Here is a 17,396-nt window from a genome sequence, read left to right as displayed (position 1 = left end):
AAAAAAAGAATGAAATGGTGAAAGAAAAAGAGAAATCTTCACTAACACAAAGTTAGCACTCGAGTTCCTACGTTACGTTACATCAACAACAACAAACATGATAACACAACTTCGTGGCTGCTCAATCCCATTCCATTTTCTTGAAAAATCATAAAAATCCCCATACATTAAACGGCTTGAAAAAGCCTCTTTTTTCACGCAGATTACATTTCCCCTGAAAAACCAGGAGGTGATACAATTAGCTGTTGCTCTACCAAAGTTGTGGCTGCTGCTGCTGCTGCTGTGCTTGGAGCGACGACACGTCTCGCGGATTCTGCTGCTGCGGCTGATCGTGTGATGCACCGCTCTGCGAGTGGTAGAAGTTAGGGTACCCCAGCGCCCCGTAGCTCTGTGATGGCGGTGGCTGCTGCGCTTGTCTGAATCCACCAGATTGCTGGTTTTGTCCCTGGTAATTGTAGTACGTGCTGGCGGGAACAGCTGACATCGTTCTAGAATTGAGCCCGTGAAGCCACATTGCTGAGTTGTCGTTCTGAGAAGATGCGGACGACACAAGTCAGCCTCTAACGAAACGAGTATTTTTATTAGGATTAGGAAGACGAGATATACCTGCTGCTGGAGCGAGAGCAAGTTGTCCTTGTACTGTTGTTCTCTTAAGACGTCGTCATAGCTTAGATTATTCGTTCCAGATGGAGCAGCAGTAGGGAAATTTCCAGGGGCGTTTGTGGTATTTCCGAAAGCACCGTATCCAGGAGCAGACTGTGGCGGACTAGCGGCGGAAACATTGTTTTTGTATTGAGAAAGTAGAGATTGATGGTATGAGCTGTTGCCTGCAAATGTTTGCTGAAAAGCAGAAGGCAGGTATGTGTAGCTCGGAGGCAAGTATTGGTAGCCCATCATGTTAGCGTATGGTCCCAACGGAACACTGGGCTGCGTATACGGATGAACAAGTTGTTGAGGAGGAGGAGGGGGTCCCGTGGGGATGCCCGTCCCAGACTGCGTTTGTGGAGCTGGCTGTGACAATGTGAAACCAGCAGTCTTTAATGCCTGAAAAAGTCACAGCAACGAAACATGCTCATGAGCTTTCACAGAAACAGTTTACACCAAATCCCACGCACACACTATCGCACAGGAAAAAGCATTACTACAGAATGTTATGAATGATAAGTAACAATAAGATTCACCAGATTGGTTTACCTCCGACATAGAAATCGCTGAACCGCCAAATTTGTCAGTCATGGATTGATTCACAGGGAAAGGAGAGTAGCGAAGATCGCTTTCTCTGGTGGGCTGATTAGCAGGGGTCAAATTACTTGGTAGTGCATTTGTGTATGACTGCTGTTAACAAAGAGACGAGCAAACTAAGTTCGAATGTGAAGCTTCAAATTCCAGTTTTGTACAAAAAAATTAACATAAAGCATATTTGAAGACAAAGGGAAAGATATCTTACCATAACATCCGAATAAGCAGCTAGATTCTGCGTATGGGAACTTGTTTGATTAAAAGTAGCATTTAATTGTTGATCGTCATCATAGGTGTAGCCAGAGTTGGAAGGGGGGAAAGTGTATTGACTTCCACGAGCCCCTTCAGCATTTTCAGGCTTCAACTCTTCTTGTTGAGAAGCTGAAGATGGATCATAATCCCTTGAACCAGCACCGCTTCTATGGAACAAACCACTGTCAGAAGCATTTCGCAATGAGTCGTCAACATAGTAATCATTACTTCTGCATGATAGAAGATGGAGGCCAAAGTTAAAATGTGAGAAAAATAAAGTAAAGAGTAACCCCAAATCGTTCAACATACTCAACGTTAGTACCTAGAGTCAATATGCCCAACAGATGGAATATCAGGATCGCTACGTTCCTCTTCCAAGTTAGTTTCTACAGGCAAAGATTTCACAGTGCCAGAAGAATATGCAGCACCCCTGGCAGATCCAAAACTACCAAAGCTCAAGTTCAAACAACCAGCATTTTGAACTTGCAAATGATCGGGAATCACCACAGTAGGAGTAATATATTCTTCCGAAGGCAATCCTCCATCATCCTTCTCCACATTAAGCTGTTGCAAGTCTCTGGTGACTGATGACACTGAAACCCCAATATCTTCAACTGCAAGATCAAGGACAACACTTAAATGGTCAAGTATAGAGACTCGTGAATATAGAAAAGTAACATTAACTGGACCAGGAGAGTGAAATATCAAAGCGCATGATCAAGCGTTGTGCAAGAATCGGACAGTCGCTAATTACTTTACCAACTCAACCACATACAAACATCCACAGTTTTATTTTGTCAATATAAAGGACAATAAGTTTACGGTGCTTTGAAACAAGTGGCGATCGTTACAAAGCTTCTAATGCTATTCCTATAGTGCAAAGTTTACCTCGAACTTGATATATACCATAAGTATCTGCCTAACAATAATATTGAGGCCATCATTACTTCAACCTAAAATCAGGTATGGTGCTAAAGGTGTTGCAATCAATAGCTTAGCAATAATTGTAAAAAAAACCCACCTTTATGGAAATCATGAGGAGCGTGATGCTGAAACGAACCCATGTCTTCATACAAATCATTTTCATACAGAGATGCACCTCTTGAATCATCTTCCAAAATCTTCCTATTGGTGATAGAATCAGATTGTGCTGCATCAGCACCATAATTTTCTGTGTATTCATCTTCTTCGTCTTCTTCTTGAACCACTTCTGCCTCAAGATGTTGATTGACACTGACAGAAGGTATACCAGATGGCTCCAGATGCTGCTCAGAGTCCACAGCATAGTATGGTTCCGATTGCACATGTGCAGCAGTAGGCTTCTCCATGGCAGGCCACTCTTCATTAGTTCCTGACTCATAATCTTTTGATGAATGCTCTGCCGGAAATCTTAAATCATTGTGGTGGGATGCATTCTGTGAATGTGATGTTTTATTCTGTGGTCTGCCCATCTTTACAATGTCAGCCATGGAAACCTGTCCAGGAGCACCAGCCCATGCAGATTGATATCCAGAAGCTTGCTGTACTCCAGATGGAGCAGCCTCAGCTGCACCATCCGAGAACCCTTTATTTTCCGCAGTCGTGCCATTACTGCAACATTCCATCCAGAAAATGGGAAAAATAACACTGTGAGCCTGAAGTTGTATTAATGTAATGAAGTAAGCAACAACTAAGTCGGAATCTGCATATACACTTTCTAACTCGATAAGTGTAACATATGAACAGTAAAACATGGAAGAATATGAAGCACATTACATCATGTATACATTTGGATAAACCTGTTCACATGTCTGTGCAGAACGAGAAAAAAAAACTCAAGCGTTAACTAAATGACATTCAGAAATTGCTCACAAAAATTAAAGAAAAGAGCTCATATGTAGTCATGGACATATTCACACAGCAGCTATATAATAACCTGACTACAAATAACAAATCAATTTGCTAACTGCAACTTTAAATTAGAATTGAAGATCCAAGAAGTTCAAGCAGGCAAACCTGGGTCCTGTGGATACTCTGCTTCTGTTATTTCTTGAAGTAGCAGATATCGAAGACACCGATCCATCTTCTTTCTTATATGCTGTCTTTCCAACCAAAGTAACAGACTCTGCAAATGAAGACAGAAGAGGTATATAAGATTTTAGTGTCTGGCCGCTGAAATATGGAGTATTATTCAAGGTCATCAAGGTTGAAAAGAGTACCAGAAGAATAATAAGGAGTTGAACCACCTCGGTAACGATCAGCACCAGTTTTGCCACTTCTACCAGTATTATTATTAGCCCCACGAGACCTAGCCTCAGTAGTGTCTTTACCCTGTGAGAACACGATAGGAACATCATGTTAAAGAAGCTAGATAAGAGCCCCTTCATAAGTTTCATTGTATCCATGCGCAAATGCGAAGAACAAACAAAACTTAACAAACATCTGCCCAATCTGATCCACTTTATATGAAGGTACTAATTACTATGATAGACGCCAACTATGAAATAAACCCATTTATGCATGGATGAGAATCACGCACCTCTTTTTTCTTTTCTCGTTTACTTTTCACCTCATGGAAAGGATCTAGATAATAGAAAAGACATCAGCTAAGAGTTATAGATATGACTATTAACAAATCAATTCAACTTTAATTCACATGTCATTAGGTAATCTACAGCTGAAACAACAACAACTATCCAACCGATCATATCAACAAAACACAGTATTAGTTCCCAACTACAAACTTATGTGGAACACAGTGGCACCATAATTAATCCCAATATTTTACAGCATACGACTGTGCATTCAAAAATGCAAGAGCATGACGGTCCAAATGCAGCTTGAATGAGAAAAAACTACATATAGCACAGAAAATATCCTACACAGTAGGAAAATGAAAGAGAACTTACAATTAACCTACTTCGCCTAGGAAAATGAAAGTCAAAAACTTGCCTTCGGCTAAAAAAAGGAAACATCACCAAATTTTCAACTCTCAACCAAACAAAAAAACGAAATGCCCTTTCAAGATTCTCAATAAGTAATCTGACAGAAAATCCTAAATTGAAGATAAACATAGAAACTTGGAACTGAAAATAGACTTCTTTCCAAAGATTCTCCAGAAGTTATCAAGTAATGACCAGAGAAAACACAAAATTGAAGATAAAAATATAAACTTGCAACGGAAAATTAAATTATTTTCAAAGATTCCCAAGTAGTTATCAAGTAATGGACAGAGTAAACACAAAATTGAAGATAAAAACACAAACTTGCAAGAAATTAAATTCTTTTCAGATAAAAATACAAAAACTTGCAACTGAAAATCGAATTCTTTTCAATCAGGGCATGGGTATACTTTACTGTAAAAGAGGGAAAAACACTTGAAAAACAAAAATCCAGCAATTAAGAAAACTCTAGGGTTTTGGGTATTGAGGGAAAGGAGAGACCTTGCGAGAGGAGACGATGGACGGCTTCGTCGGGGTCCATATTGCATTCCTTGAGGGCGGCATAGATCTCCGCCTCCGTGCAGTTAACAATCTCCTTCAAGCTCAGGACAATCTTCCGCGAGGCGGCTGGAATGGATTGCAGGCCGCCGCCATTGCCGGCGGCGCCGCTGCTCTCCCTGGCCGAACTCATCGTCGCCTCTAGCAGATCTAGCACGCCGCGTGTGTCGCCTCAGAATCGCAGAGCCAGCGTTTGGGGTTATTCTGAGCTCCTCAAATCACTGGACTCTGCTTTTTGTCTTCACTCCACAATTACACGACTGTTACTTATATAGATATTCTACAGACAATATTTTATCTTACCTCTGAATCATTATCGTTTGATCAAATTACAATTATTTATTTTATTTTTAAATAACTACACTTATATAGGCATTAATATATCAATAAATAAAATTAAAATAAATATATAAATAGTATAAAAAGTGGAGTAATGTTTTCATATTTTATAGACTTATTTTAGTGGTACTAGTTTAATCTCGGTAAATAGTGACAAAGTTCAAAACAAGAAAAAGACCAAAAAAAAAGTTACACATAATACACGGACAGTGCAAATGGATTACATGATCCGTGGAGATTAAGGCTCTCAAAAGTCAAAATTGCTATATTGCACTCATCCACAAATGAAGTGGTTCACACTACGCAGTCGAGTATCATGTTGAAACACATACAATGCATAAAACCCCCATCGCATGGGGGTACGGTTCTAAAGATATAGTATGTGTCACATGTCAAATATCACGACCTATCAAGAGCATGTTAGGCGATCATGTGGCTCATATGACACACCATGCAACCGAGTGAACTTTGACGATCCGAAACAACACTACAATTCGATCAAATGGTGTGCATTAACACACCGCACGACTGAGTGATGTGTTACGAGAAAATGGGTAAATTTTGATTCGAATTCAAGCCCACTGATGATGACCGTTCTTACTCTAATATAAAGGCTTTTATCAGTACTTATATAACGAGAGTTCGGGACATTGAGAAAATCTAATATTTTTGCAACAAATGCAAGCAATATGTGGATAGACAAGATTGACAATCGAATTCATCTAACGATCTTATTTTATTATGCGATAATTTTATGAACCTAAATAATAAAGTAATTGCTCATTTTTTATGTCTCGTTAACTCGGATTAAGAGCAATGCATGGATCTGAAAGTTGAAACTATAGAGCTAAATTATTCAATGGAAGTCTAAGGATATCTTAATGGTGTTTATATGTGATAAGTTGATATGCGTCCACTCCGATTCCTCCGGGATAAGAAGTTAATGAGTAGCGACTTTGAAATGTATTCCATTTTTTAGGGAGTTAAACTTTGCACTATCCTTAATTTAATTTAATATTACTTGTGTAATGTGTTAAAACCTTTTAAAGCAAACCGACTTTAGTTTTAATTGTAAAGCACTGTAGATTTTGTAACAGCAGAAGAGTAGTGGATAATCAATCTCTTTTAGCGGCATAAAACAGCAGCAGAAAGAGTAATACAGAGTGAGAGATGGTGAGGCTTCTACTCTGCAACTCCTCACTATCGCCACTCTCCCCTCCACCACCGCCGCCGACGAAGCTAGAACTCGTAATTCCTCCGCTCAGTAACTCCATCCCGATAAGCAATTCAGATTATTCGCAGAGGATTCCGTCAATTTCGCAGGCATTTAGCTCTACTCTGATCTCCCTAGCACTCTCCCTAGGGCTTTTCTGCGCGTCTCCGTCGCATTCAACCGCCCTAGAACCAGTTCCTCCGCAGCAAGAGCTGATTTGCCGCGAATTCGATGATTACGTGGATGATAAATCGACGGGGGAAGCGGTGACGAATGAGGAAATCGTGGAAGAGGCGTGGCAAATTGTGAACGATAGTTTCCTCGAGACGGGGCGGCACCGGTGGTCTCCTGATTCGTGGCTTGTATGTGTAATTGTTGAGTGAGTGTTATCATGCTACTTTCGCAGGAGGCGTTGCGATTGATTGAGTTTGATTTTGTTGTGATGTAGAAGAAGAAGGAGGATGTTTTAGGCAGCTCGATTCAGTCGCGATCAAGAGCGCACGATATCATTAGACGGATGTTGGCGAGCTTGGGAGACCCCTACACGCGTTTTCTCCCTCCCGCTGATGTGATCATTTTCTCATCTTTGATTCCTTTTTCTAATGGAAAATACGCTTCACGTTCTTCTTTTATGAGTGTCTGCTTCTGTACATGTTGAATTTATTTTGCATACGGCTGTTTTCTTGTTTCTGAAATTGTTTCTCTGCATCTCTTGGATGGCGGTCTTCATGAATTGTTTTCTTGCATGACATTTTTATATTTTCTTTGTAGTTTTTAGACCGAATTTGCAAGTAAAGTTAGCCTTCAAAAGTTGGCACAAGATATTTGAAGCTGCACTTTGAACCTCTATTTACTTTGATTTCTCAGTGACCGTACTAACAGGGACCATTTTTATGTGTCAAGTATGTTGTCTGACGTCTGCTGGCCCAAGGATAGTGATCATCTAACATTCACTATATTTTGCCATTGGAATAATTAGAAAATATTAGATCATTCATGCTTGAATGAGCATTTCATGACTCAGTCGGACAGGGACTGCAGAATATATATTTCGTTCGGATTTGAATACTTGCCAAGTTATCTTTTTCTTCATTATAGTTTATACCCATTTAACTACATTATCCACCTCTTTTCTATCTTGTGATCAAATATTTGGTGGTCCCTTTTTGTCAAAGGCTTCGTTTCTTATATCCGAACATTGTTGTGTACTTATTGCTCAAAAAGAAAAATCTTTGTTGTGAATTTGTTTTTTATACTTACTTCAATATGCTGTAACTTAAACAATTTTCAGTTTTCTTATTCCATGGCTTGTGTTGGTTCCATCATGAACAAAAGTTCGCCAAGATGGCAAGGTATGATATGTCTGGAATTGGGATAAACCTGAGGGAAATTCCAGATGAAAATGGAAAGGTGAGATTGAGGGTGTTAGGACTTCTTCTGGATGGCCCTGCCCACATTGCTGGGATTAAACAGGTAAGGGAGCTCAGTCTATGGCACACTAGCTTTTCCGTTTGGAAATTTTGATCTACATTTAAACCATGAACTCATATATACAGGGTTGTTTCTTAGATAAATTTGATCTTTATCACATGGAGACTTTTTACATGCTTGTTATGTCATCACTTCTATCAAAGGCATACGATATGCTTCCATAGGATTTTCTGTATTCTATTTTCATTTTCTGAATTTAAATTTTTTGCCACTTGAGGGTAAAATGTTACATCGATCCTCTCATTATGCCAATTTTCAAGCTACCTCCTAACGTGATGCAGATCAGTTGAATATGATGATATTATGAAGTCAACTTGAGCAATCCAAAACATGACTTGTCCGTTATTGTTAAAAGTATGGATCACCACAAAATAAACTTCTTTGCCCTCCTAATTTTTTCCTCACTGATACTTATTACTTATCCAGTAATAAGATGAAGTTTATCTTACATTATTGTGTGGATTATAGTTGTTAGACGAATACTGTGTGGACATACAACGATCATTATTTTATTTCTCTGGTTTCAAGCTCCATGTATGTTTTTATATGTATTTGTTCTCTATCCCCACTTCTATTAGGGTGATGAACTCCTGGCTATTAATGGAGTGGATGTGATAGGAAAATCAGCATTCGAAGCATCATCAATGTTACAAGGACCCAGTGAAACATTTGTTGATGTCACGGTTAGTCAAGTGCACACAACATCGATACATCAGTCTTACTTGTGTTCCTCCTGCTAATGCTTGATCAACAATTATTTTTAGGTCAAGCATGGGAACTGTGGGCCTGTACAATCAGTGAAGGTGCAGAGGCAATCTGTTGCCAAGTCTCCAGTTTTTTACAGGTTGGAACAGGTTAAGAATGGGCAACGTACTGTTGGTTACGTTCGCCTAAAAGAGTTCAATGCTTTGGCCAGGAAAGATTTGGTTACAGGTAGTTTTTTGTACAGATGCCATTGTCACATTCAAAACTCATGCTTTTGTAAGAAATTAGTGGTGTTGTACTGTTATTTCATCCTTTACAAACCTTAGAATTATTGGTTTGTTATCTGTAGTGATTTTTTTTTGGTTTAGTTTACCTTGCATCTGTTTTTTTCTGTAGCAATGAGAAGACTTCAAGACATGGGTGCTTCTTACTTTGTCCTGGATCTTAGAGATAATCTTGGTGGACTAGTGCAGGTATATATATCCGTCTGTTAAAGATGCATCATTGTTAATCCATATTCTTCATTCTAGATATCACCCTGTGAAGCTTGTTTCTGAATATAATGAAAAACTTGAGATATATTAATGCTAATATGTAGAGGGAGATAAAAGAAGCATGAGTTGAATTATTAATTTTGAGTGCGGGGCCATGCTCTAATAGGAAAAGTGCTATACTTTTTTGGGGCTCTAAATATAGTAATTGTGCGATGCTATCAGGGGGGGGGGGAGGGAGTATGTTCTAGTTTGCTCAACTCTCTAACCAATGCTTAAATGGTGCAGGCTGGCATTGAAATTGCAAAACTTTTCCTTGACAAAGGACAAACAGTAAGTCATTCAAGCCAGTTTTGTATCTCGTTAGTCAGTAGTTGTTTTTCCTCTTCATTTTCTTATGGTGAATCACAGGTCCAATGAATTTTTCTTAAGCATTCAGTTGGAACTTGTCTTCACTAAATCAGAGAATCTGGATGGGGAGTATAAGTACTACTGTATGATTAGTGTGTATTATGGCTTTTTCAATGTCAGGTGTTCTGTTTGAGCATTCTTTATCCTGTCTCTTCTCTAACTACAATAAGAGAATCTGGATGGGGAGTATTATTGTATGAATTGCCTGCAGATCCTTTTTTGTTGCAGCGTTTACATGTTAGGTTTTCTGTTTGAGTACTCTATATCGGTTTCTCTTCCTTTCTCTCTACCTCTCGCTTTCTTTTTCTGGACGTGGTACATTTTGGGTGGGTTTAGTGCGCCTAGAGAGAGATCAGATACACTGGAAAGACCTAGGTCATTGTCATGTTATCATGTAGCTTATCTGTTGTGGGAGTACCTTGCTCCTAGATTCATGGAAAGTAAGATAGTTTATGACAGGGGAAAATACAGCACTATTCTCGGTTTCTATATTCTCGTTATATGTTTGTTTGACTAATTAGATGATCACATTGTCGTCTTCTTGTGCAGGTGACTTACACAGTTGGTAGGGATCCACTATCCGTGAAGAATATTGTCACTGAAAGTTCGCCTTTATTTAGTGCACCTGTTATTGTAAGAACAACTTCAGATGATTCATGCATTTCCGACTTAAAATATACTAGAAATTTTGTCCATCCATCCTGTGACATTCAATTTTTTCTCGTAGATAGTAGCACGTAGGTTTTGATGGATTTCTACTTGTAGATGGTATAGGAACTATGTGAGGATCTTAGCATTGCCATAACATGTTTAATTTCTTATCATTCTCTGATTGCATTATCCTTAATTGTGTGAATTTCAAAGTTAATTGTTTGTATATCTCTGTATTCAGCCATATCATGTAGGTATTCTTCATTATTATGGAAAATCATTTGTGGGATATATTACTTGAGGGTTTAGGGTTTAAAAATTTTGGGTGGTGTCAAATTATTCTACTCCACTCACTTTTGTGATTGACTGATGGTTGTCAATGTTGAAAGACAGGGAAACTCTAGATGTAGAAGTGTCACTAAGTTCATGTATAAGTTCTGATAAGCTGGAAAGTGGAAACTATACAGCCTGTTTTCATATCATCTTTCCGAATACTATGAATTTAGGCTGCATTTAACTACTCACTAATTTGGTATGCTGTTGTCAAGGTTATTTTCTTTGAAACTGACCCCAAACCCAGTTCTTCATGCGGACTTTATACCTACCCTAACAACATAAATGTCAAGGCTAAGTCTCATGCATTGGACACAGATTCATGATGATTGCATAAATAAAGATAATAGTCAATTTTCTCACGGGGGCTTCTTGGACATTTGACACAGTTCTAAATTGTAAATTATATTAATATGTTCATGCTGGGTGCAGTATACCAACATTTATGGTTTTTTTCTGTTTGACTTTATGAAATGTTAACATTTTTTATCTCATGTATACTCTTTCTTCAGGTCTTGGTGAACAAAAATACAGCCAGTGCAAGTGAAATTGTGAGGATTCAGATTATGTCTGTAATTTATAAAGAACTGTTGTATTAATATCTTATGATGACATGATTGGTCTTACAGGTTGCCACTGCGCTTCATGATAACTGTAAAGCTGTGCTTGTGGGTGAAAGGACATATGGAAAGGTCAGTTACCAAATATTTTGTTTCTTGTATAGATTATTTTGGAATATGTGCACTTTTAGGTTATGCAAAAAATTTGGTTCAAATGTTTGCTTGCTGAGTTAGATAGTATCTATCAACTTCCAGTACGTAATTAAAGAATCTATGAGGAATAAAGGAATAAAATGTTGCGTTGGTTGCAATCTTTTAAGAGATACTACTAATGAAGCATTTCGTGTTATGCATGAGTGATAAGCGTGTCCCTTGACTTCCTTTTCTTCAAAAAGTATTTATTGAGCATGCTTAGGATATTCCGTCTATATAAAGAGGCTTGACATCTGGTCATACATTTAGAATGGTAGTCATTTACCGTTGGGAATCACATGAATCTCCAAACCTGGCAATACACACCATCTACATGTGATTCATGCTGTTTTATGGTGCTTCCAACAAAAAACACATGAGAAGCACGTGCTGAGCTTTTAGTCAAATTAATAGGCTATCTTAGCTGCCACATTAGCGAAGATGCTGATTGTTTGGAAGGAACCTTAACATCATAGGCCAGGGCTGACGAATATGTTGTTTATGTTGATTGAGAAACAACAAGAGAGGAGTGTCAATTTTCCCATGCCTTCACCGCAGCATAAAAATTTGTAAAGCTTCATTCCTTATTTGTCTGGTATAGTTTATTTGTATTTTGAGATAGAATCTTCGTTAGCCTTGGTTATTCGTCACACCCTCATAATTGCCTTTTTAAAAATCTAGAATTTTCATTGCAAGTCCAAGATATCTTTTAGGGTTTTGGCTATCAAATAATAATTAACTCTCTTTGACCAATATGCATATTGTTTTCCAAGTCCCCTAATCCCTCACTGCGGGAGATCAGGGAGTCTTCTTGCTATATGTACCAATATGCCCCTGACTTTTTGCAGGGCTTGATCCAATCTGTTTTTGAGCTCAACGATGGGTCTGGCGTGGTGGTAACCATTGGGAAGTATGTCACACCAAATCATATGGACATTAATGGCAATGGAGTTGATCCTGATTTTCGCAACTTTCCTGGTTAGACAGACAAACTTTGGATTGTTTTTTATTTTTTATTTGTGGAAATAAATGGCGAATGGCTTGAATCTGAATCGATGTCCTACTGCAGCATGGAATGAAGTCGCCAGATACCTGTCTTCTTGCCACAAACCACAAGAAGGATGAATTGATGTTATATTCTTTTTATCCAGCTCTCTCATATGCACCACTTCAGCTCATGAAGTGATTGTAATTTTTTGTGGTGATTGGTCTTCGGGTAAAGAGGGACAATTCATCACATCCTACATCCAGATACTGTCCAACCCTCGTGGCTGATGCACATTCCCGCTCTTGATATCTTGAGCTGCGGTGGCGAATATCAAGATTACTGGCTGCTCAGTTTTGCCTGTTTTTTTGGTTTTGTTACCTATACCACAGTGACAGGATACTGTATATAACCAATTTCTCAACCAGTTGAAGAACCCTTATGGTTGAGTGAGGGATTTTGTTATTGAATATGTACAGTATGTCACTAAATACCCCATAATCAATGAACTACTTTATTTGCATTTTTCTTTAATCAGTAGTTTTCATGTACTTGTGATTATAGTCTTGTGCTGTTGTAAAATTCGACATTGCAAAAGTAATTGTGGTTAAGCTCTTAACTAATTGTTTAGATTAACATCAAATCACAATTAGCATAAAGACACGTGTCAGGTTCAAGACAAAATAGCATCTTTCACACTGACAGTTTGAGGCCTTTTCAGACAACATGAGATGTGATTCTCAGAATAATATCTATGTTGTTTCCCCACCTTTATCTTTATTTAGTATACTATGTATGTTTTACCAGTTGAGAGAGAGAGGATTTTAGTGATCCCAACACTTTTAACCTTTTTCCCTCTCCATGCAACTTTTTTTTGCTGCTGAGGAGCACTTCCTCTTGCTTGAAGCTTCCAACAAACAAATGCCTCCTCCCTTAAGTTTTCTTTTATTCCCCAACACAAAGCTCTCTTTTTCTCTCTTCCATGCAAGAAACCTCTGATTCTTCATGCCTTTTTTATATAAGCTTGAGGCAGAGGTTCACAACAACCCTCTTGCTCAACAAACCAGATCCATCCCTGCAAAAGAGAAGAAGAAACCTACACCATGGCAAGATTCATGGAGACGAGAACACTTGCCAATGCCATGTTCCTTCTCCTCTTTGTTTTTGTCATCTCAGGTGATTTTGCATTTCTTTAGTTTTCATCACTTGTAGTGACAATGCACAAATCAAGAAATCATGCTATATACTGCAAAAAAAAGGGTGGCATGAATCATCAAGAAATCAAGAAACTGAAACAACTAAATCTAAATGCAGCCTCTCTGTTTTTTTTTTGGCTTCAGATGCAAGCATTACAGAAAACCAAGAAGGAAGAAACCTAGACTACCAAGAAGACGAATCCTTCTTTTCACCTCTCACGGTAGCCACAGAGAGAGACGACAGCCAAGGGGATATTCCTATCGTGAATCCCACAACACCTGGCACGACTCCAATCGTAAACCCGAACGGCCCGTCACCGCCATTCACCGGCGGAGGAATCGGGCCGATTCCGACAACTCCAACGGGACCGACCCCGACTTTTCCGGCAGGACCAACTCCAACTGTTCCAACAGGGCCGACCCCAACTTTTCCAGCAGGACCCACCCCGACTGCTCCAACCGGACCGATGCCAACCATTCCGACTGGACCAACACCGACAATGTCAGGAGGAGGCTCGTGGTGCATTGCCAGTCCCTCTGCTTCCCAGACTGCTCTACAGGTGGCGCTGGACTATGCTTGTGGCTATGGTGGAACAGATTGTTCAGCACTTCAACAGGGCGGGAGTTGCTATGAGCCAAACACGGTTCACGATCACGCCTCCTACGCCTTCAACAACTACTACCAGAAAAACCCAGCTCCTACAAGCTGTGTTTTTGGAGGAGCAGCACAGCTCACAAATACTGACCCAAGTAAGACACACAGAAACTGCATGTTTATAATATTCAAATGTTAATAACACATTACCTTATTCATTTCTTGGTCATGCTGGTGATCCAGGTCATGGAAGCTGCAAATTTGCATCTTCGTCCAGCACTCCGACAACACCACAAACACCACCAACCATGATGACCCCTATAATTCCTATGACACCAACAGTTCCTATGACACCAACAGTTCCAATGACACCACCCAGGTAGAGTTTTTATCTATGTTCATGAACTGAATTATCACCAAAGGAAAAATACTAAGATATATGTATGCGTATATTCCAATGCAGCACTACTACAACAGGAGGAAATGGTGGTTTCGACTCAACAGGCAACGATTATGGTTCAGAACCGACGGGAACCCCCAGTCGAGCAGGAACCTTATCTGCCAACCTAGTACTGTTCATCACCATGATCTGTCTCATGTTGTCAGTTACAGTAGCCAACCATTTCTAGACAAGCTGAGATCAAATTGGTTACCATCTCCCATATGAGATGGCAATCGCTTGGAAGCTTCAAAGATATGCAAATTTTGGGGCGGAGGAGGATTACGTTATACAAATCTCAAGGTCTTAGCCGCATGGTTATTAGTTCTATACTCGCAGATAGTGTAGGAAGAAAAGAGGGAGTAGAAACCATGCTGCTCGAGTCCTAGATAGATATCTATATTTCTACAGTTAATAACATTTCTATACAAGAATACATGTTCTAGGCTAGTTTTAGTGAAACCATGTGTAATATACTCAGATCCTATGGATGACCAGTGAGGATTAATAATATATATATTCATCAATAGCTCTATTTACTATTCTCTGGCAATACGATTTTTCGAAAATCATCATGTTAAATCTGAGAAACCTAGTTGTAATATACAGTTAGCAGACAGCCCATGCAACAGAAAACGAAAAAGTAAACAAGCTAAAAAAGGGAAAGCTGGCAACAGCATGTAAAATAGCTCAATTATCATTTATTTCAGAACAGCACAACAAAGAAACTGTACAAATGCACCTTTAAAAGATTAAGGTTTAGTAACAGCAGAATATGATATATTCTGTTGGTAACAAAGTATCATCCCGATAAAAGAACAAAGTCGACAAATTATCATTTTACATACCAATGGGTGCTATTCCTAAAAACTAGATTAAAAGCAAGCACGGCACGAGGACAATACAGATGGTAGCCATGGTGGCAGGGATTGAATCTTGATTAAAAGATTTTGCCAAGCTGCCCGCTCTAGAAAAATGCAGGAATGCCAGATAAGCTGCTATTATCAATGAAAGAATTACACCTTCTTGGGTTCCTCTGAAATGGAGACAAAATCATTTTTTCAGTAATTATTAACTACATGGCATGTACACAGTATCCAACGGATTTACGAACCTAAGCCTCATAATTTGGTAGGGAGCCACAATCACCAACAAAAATGTTATAAATGGCAGCTCCAACTCCCCTGCAAACAATGAAAGAAGAGATAAAATGCAACTTGAATCACTGGTGCCCTTGTAGATTTCTAGAATGCAGTAATCATAATTCTTTAGCAGGATTAGCAAGAATAAGGAACTTTTGGAAGTTGGACTTTTTCCACAAACAGGATTCATGATCTAAGATGACACTATTAGTTGCAGCAGATGTAGGAAAATAACAAAAATTCTACGGGCTTTGCTCAAAAAGTCGGAGTATACTTTCTGCATAAGGCTCTAAGATTCACTGGATTATGCATAGAGAAATTCAACCTACCAGGGATATGGAAGAACAGGCGAACGAGAAGGGCCAAGAAAGCAGTCCACATGCCATACTCACCCCTGAAAAAATGGTTTGTGTTACACCACTTGAGACATAAGACCAATAAGCAAATTAAAGGAAGAAGGCGTGACTCAATCACAAGGTGATGCGAGACGGACTAGTTCAACGTACTTCATCCATGAGACGATGCTTCCGGGTGCTTGCAGCGCAAATAAAGGCACAAGAAAGGATTTGTGGATAGCCGTCCCCTTAACTATCATCAGTATTCTGAAAAAAGAAATCCAGTAGAATTCAAAAAGTGCTTTTCTATGGTTTGGAATATGAAGCGAATGTCAAATTCAATCCAAATTGGCAGGAAAAACAACATTAAACATGATTCCGTTAAAAATCCTCTCTCTGAGATTGAACGATATACACATTCCAATCTTCAATAAACAGCAAAATCAAGGCAATTAACAACAACTACAACATCTTACGCAGTGGAAACAGCAGAGATCCACTGGAGATTCGCGGGAGAAAGCGGCGAAGAGTAACAAACCGCACCAAATCGACGACCTCTCTTCGCCATCACCGACGCTCTGCAGTTCAGATACAGTCTCAGTAAAAAAAGTAGTCGATAAATCATCGAAGGAAAAAATCTCAAAATCGAATCCAAACTACCGTAGTGGATTGTAGCAGAGACCAGTGAGCGGTTGTTGGCGTTTAAGTTGCGGGGAAACACGGCAAAGAGCTCTGATTTGATGAGAATTGGGGGAAATGATGCGGGAGACACAGTTGCTGGAGATAGAGGAGGTAGAGAGAGAAAGCAGAAGCATTTTCAATCGAATAGGAGATGGACAGATACGAATGCAGGTGTTTTTGGAGCGAAAGAAATCAACAAAATTAGAATTGGTGGGAAATCTTTATTCTATAATTGGGCTGCCACGTGTCCTTCTACCGTGATTCATGTCGGCAGTTGCAACCTATTTTTGATCGCCTTACTTTTCATAATTATATTTAGATTGGAAAGAAAGGTTATGATTATCTCAATGTTTCGATGTTTATTTGAAAATGTCTCATTCCGCGACTATATACTCCCTCCATTTCGCCATAGTTGAGGTGAAATTTTTCGGGACAGAGTTTTAAAAATGAATATTGGGTGTGTTAAATAAATAGATAAAAAAGTAGAACAGAGGAAAAGGTAGAGAGAATAAAGTGTAAAGTGAATAAAGTAGAGAGAATAAAATAAGATAGAGTAAAGTAAAAAAGAAAAAAAAGTTACTATATAAGGACATGACTCAATTACGAAGAAACTTTCCGAAATGGTTAAATGACTCAACTACAGTGAAAAGGAGGGAGTATTGTTTTG

General features: G+C 39.0%; 4 protein-coding genes across 9 annotated transcripts; 2 read left to right on the top strand and 2 right to left on the bottom strand.

The window, feature by feature from the left end:
• Positions 1–15: 15 nt before the first annotated feature.
• LOC125193855 lies at positions 16–5,217 on the bottom strand. 5 transcript variants are annotated; one of them, XM_048091776.1, is made up of 10 exons: positions 4,914–5,217; positions 4,010–4,053; positions 3,690–3,801; positions 3,487–3,595; positions 2,513–3,081; positions 1,814–2,105; positions 1,448–1,721; positions 1,195–1,335; positions 607–1,044; positions 16–529 (listed from the first exon to the last, which is right to left on the bottom strand). In XM_048091776.1, the coding sequence occupies exons 1-10, from the start codon at positions 5,101–5,103 to the stop codon at positions 251–253; spliced, it is 2,448 nt and encodes an 815-aa protein (XP_047947733.1). In that variant the 5' UTR covers positions 5,104–5,217; the 3' UTR covers positions 16–250. The 5 variants fall into 5 exon arrangements, with proteins under 5 accessions (XP_047947733.1, XP_047947734.1, XP_047947735.1 ...); XM_048091777.1 differs by having other exon boundaries at positions 1,195–1,332; XM_048091778.1 differs by having other exon boundaries at positions 1,448–1,673.
• Positions 5,218–6,454: 1,237 nt separating this feature from the next.
• LOC125192877 (carboxyl-terminal-processing peptidase 1, chloroplastic) lies at positions 6,455–12,875 on the top strand. Of its 2 annotated transcripts, XM_048090547.1 has the most exons (12): positions 6,455–6,884; positions 6,971–7,090; positions 7,858–7,995; positions 8,592–8,696; positions 8,778–8,946; positions 9,115–9,191; positions 9,498–9,542; positions 10,170–10,253; positions 11,117–11,155; positions 11,234–11,296; positions 12,205–12,334; positions 12,426–12,875. In XM_048090547.1, the coding sequence occupies exons 1-12, from the start codon at positions 6,480–6,482 to the stop codon at positions 12,479–12,481; spliced, it is 1,431 nt and encodes a 476-aa protein (XP_047946504.1). In that variant the 5' UTR covers positions 6,455–6,479; the 3' UTR covers positions 12,482–12,875. The 2 variants fall into 2 exon arrangements, with proteins under 2 accessions (XP_047946504.1, XP_047946505.1); XM_048090548.1 differs by lacking the exon at positions 6,455–6,884 and having other exon boundaries at positions 7,814–7,995.
• Positions 12,876–12,953: 78 nt separating this feature from the next.
• Positions 12,954–15,113, top strand: LOC125192879 (PLASMODESMATA CALLOSE-BINDING PROTEIN 1-like). The gene is made up of 4 exons (XM_048090549.1): positions 12,954–13,517; positions 13,682–14,287; positions 14,376–14,511; positions 14,596–15,113. The coding sequence occupies exons 1-4, from the start codon at positions 13,445–13,447 to the stop codon at positions 14,759–14,761; spliced, it is 981 nt and encodes a 326-aa protein (XP_047946506.1). The 5' UTR covers positions 12,954–13,444; the 3' UTR covers positions 14,762–15,113.
• Positions 15,114–15,246: 133 nt separating this feature from the next.
• LOC125196266 (cold-regulated 413 inner membrane protein 2, chloroplastic-like) lies at positions 15,247–16,924 on the bottom strand. Its single transcript, XM_048094714.1, has 6 exons — positions 16,709–16,924; positions 16,525–16,626; positions 16,220–16,315; positions 16,043–16,107; positions 15,686–15,755; positions 15,247–15,607 (listed from the first exon to the last, which is right to left on the bottom strand). The coding sequence occupies exons 1-6, from the start codon at positions 16,861–16,863 to the stop codon at positions 15,442–15,444; spliced, it is 654 nt and encodes a 217-aa protein (XP_047950671.1). The 5' UTR covers positions 16,864–16,924; the 3' UTR covers positions 15,247–15,441.
• Between the last annotated feature and the right edge of the window lie 472 nt (positions 16,925–17,396).

This window comes from Salvia hispanica, chromosome 6 (genome assembly GCF_023119035.1).
Source record: "Salvia hispanica cultivar TCC Black 2014 chromosome 6, UniMelb_Shisp_WGS_1.0, whole genome shotgun sequence".
In the NCBI taxonomy this organism is placed as follows: Eukaryota; Viridiplantae; Streptophyta; class Magnoliopsida; order Lamiales; family Lamiaceae; genus Salvia; species Salvia hispanica.
The sequence above is the reverse complement of the archived record's forward strand: the minus strand, read 5'-3'. Positions and strand labels throughout refer to the sequence as shown.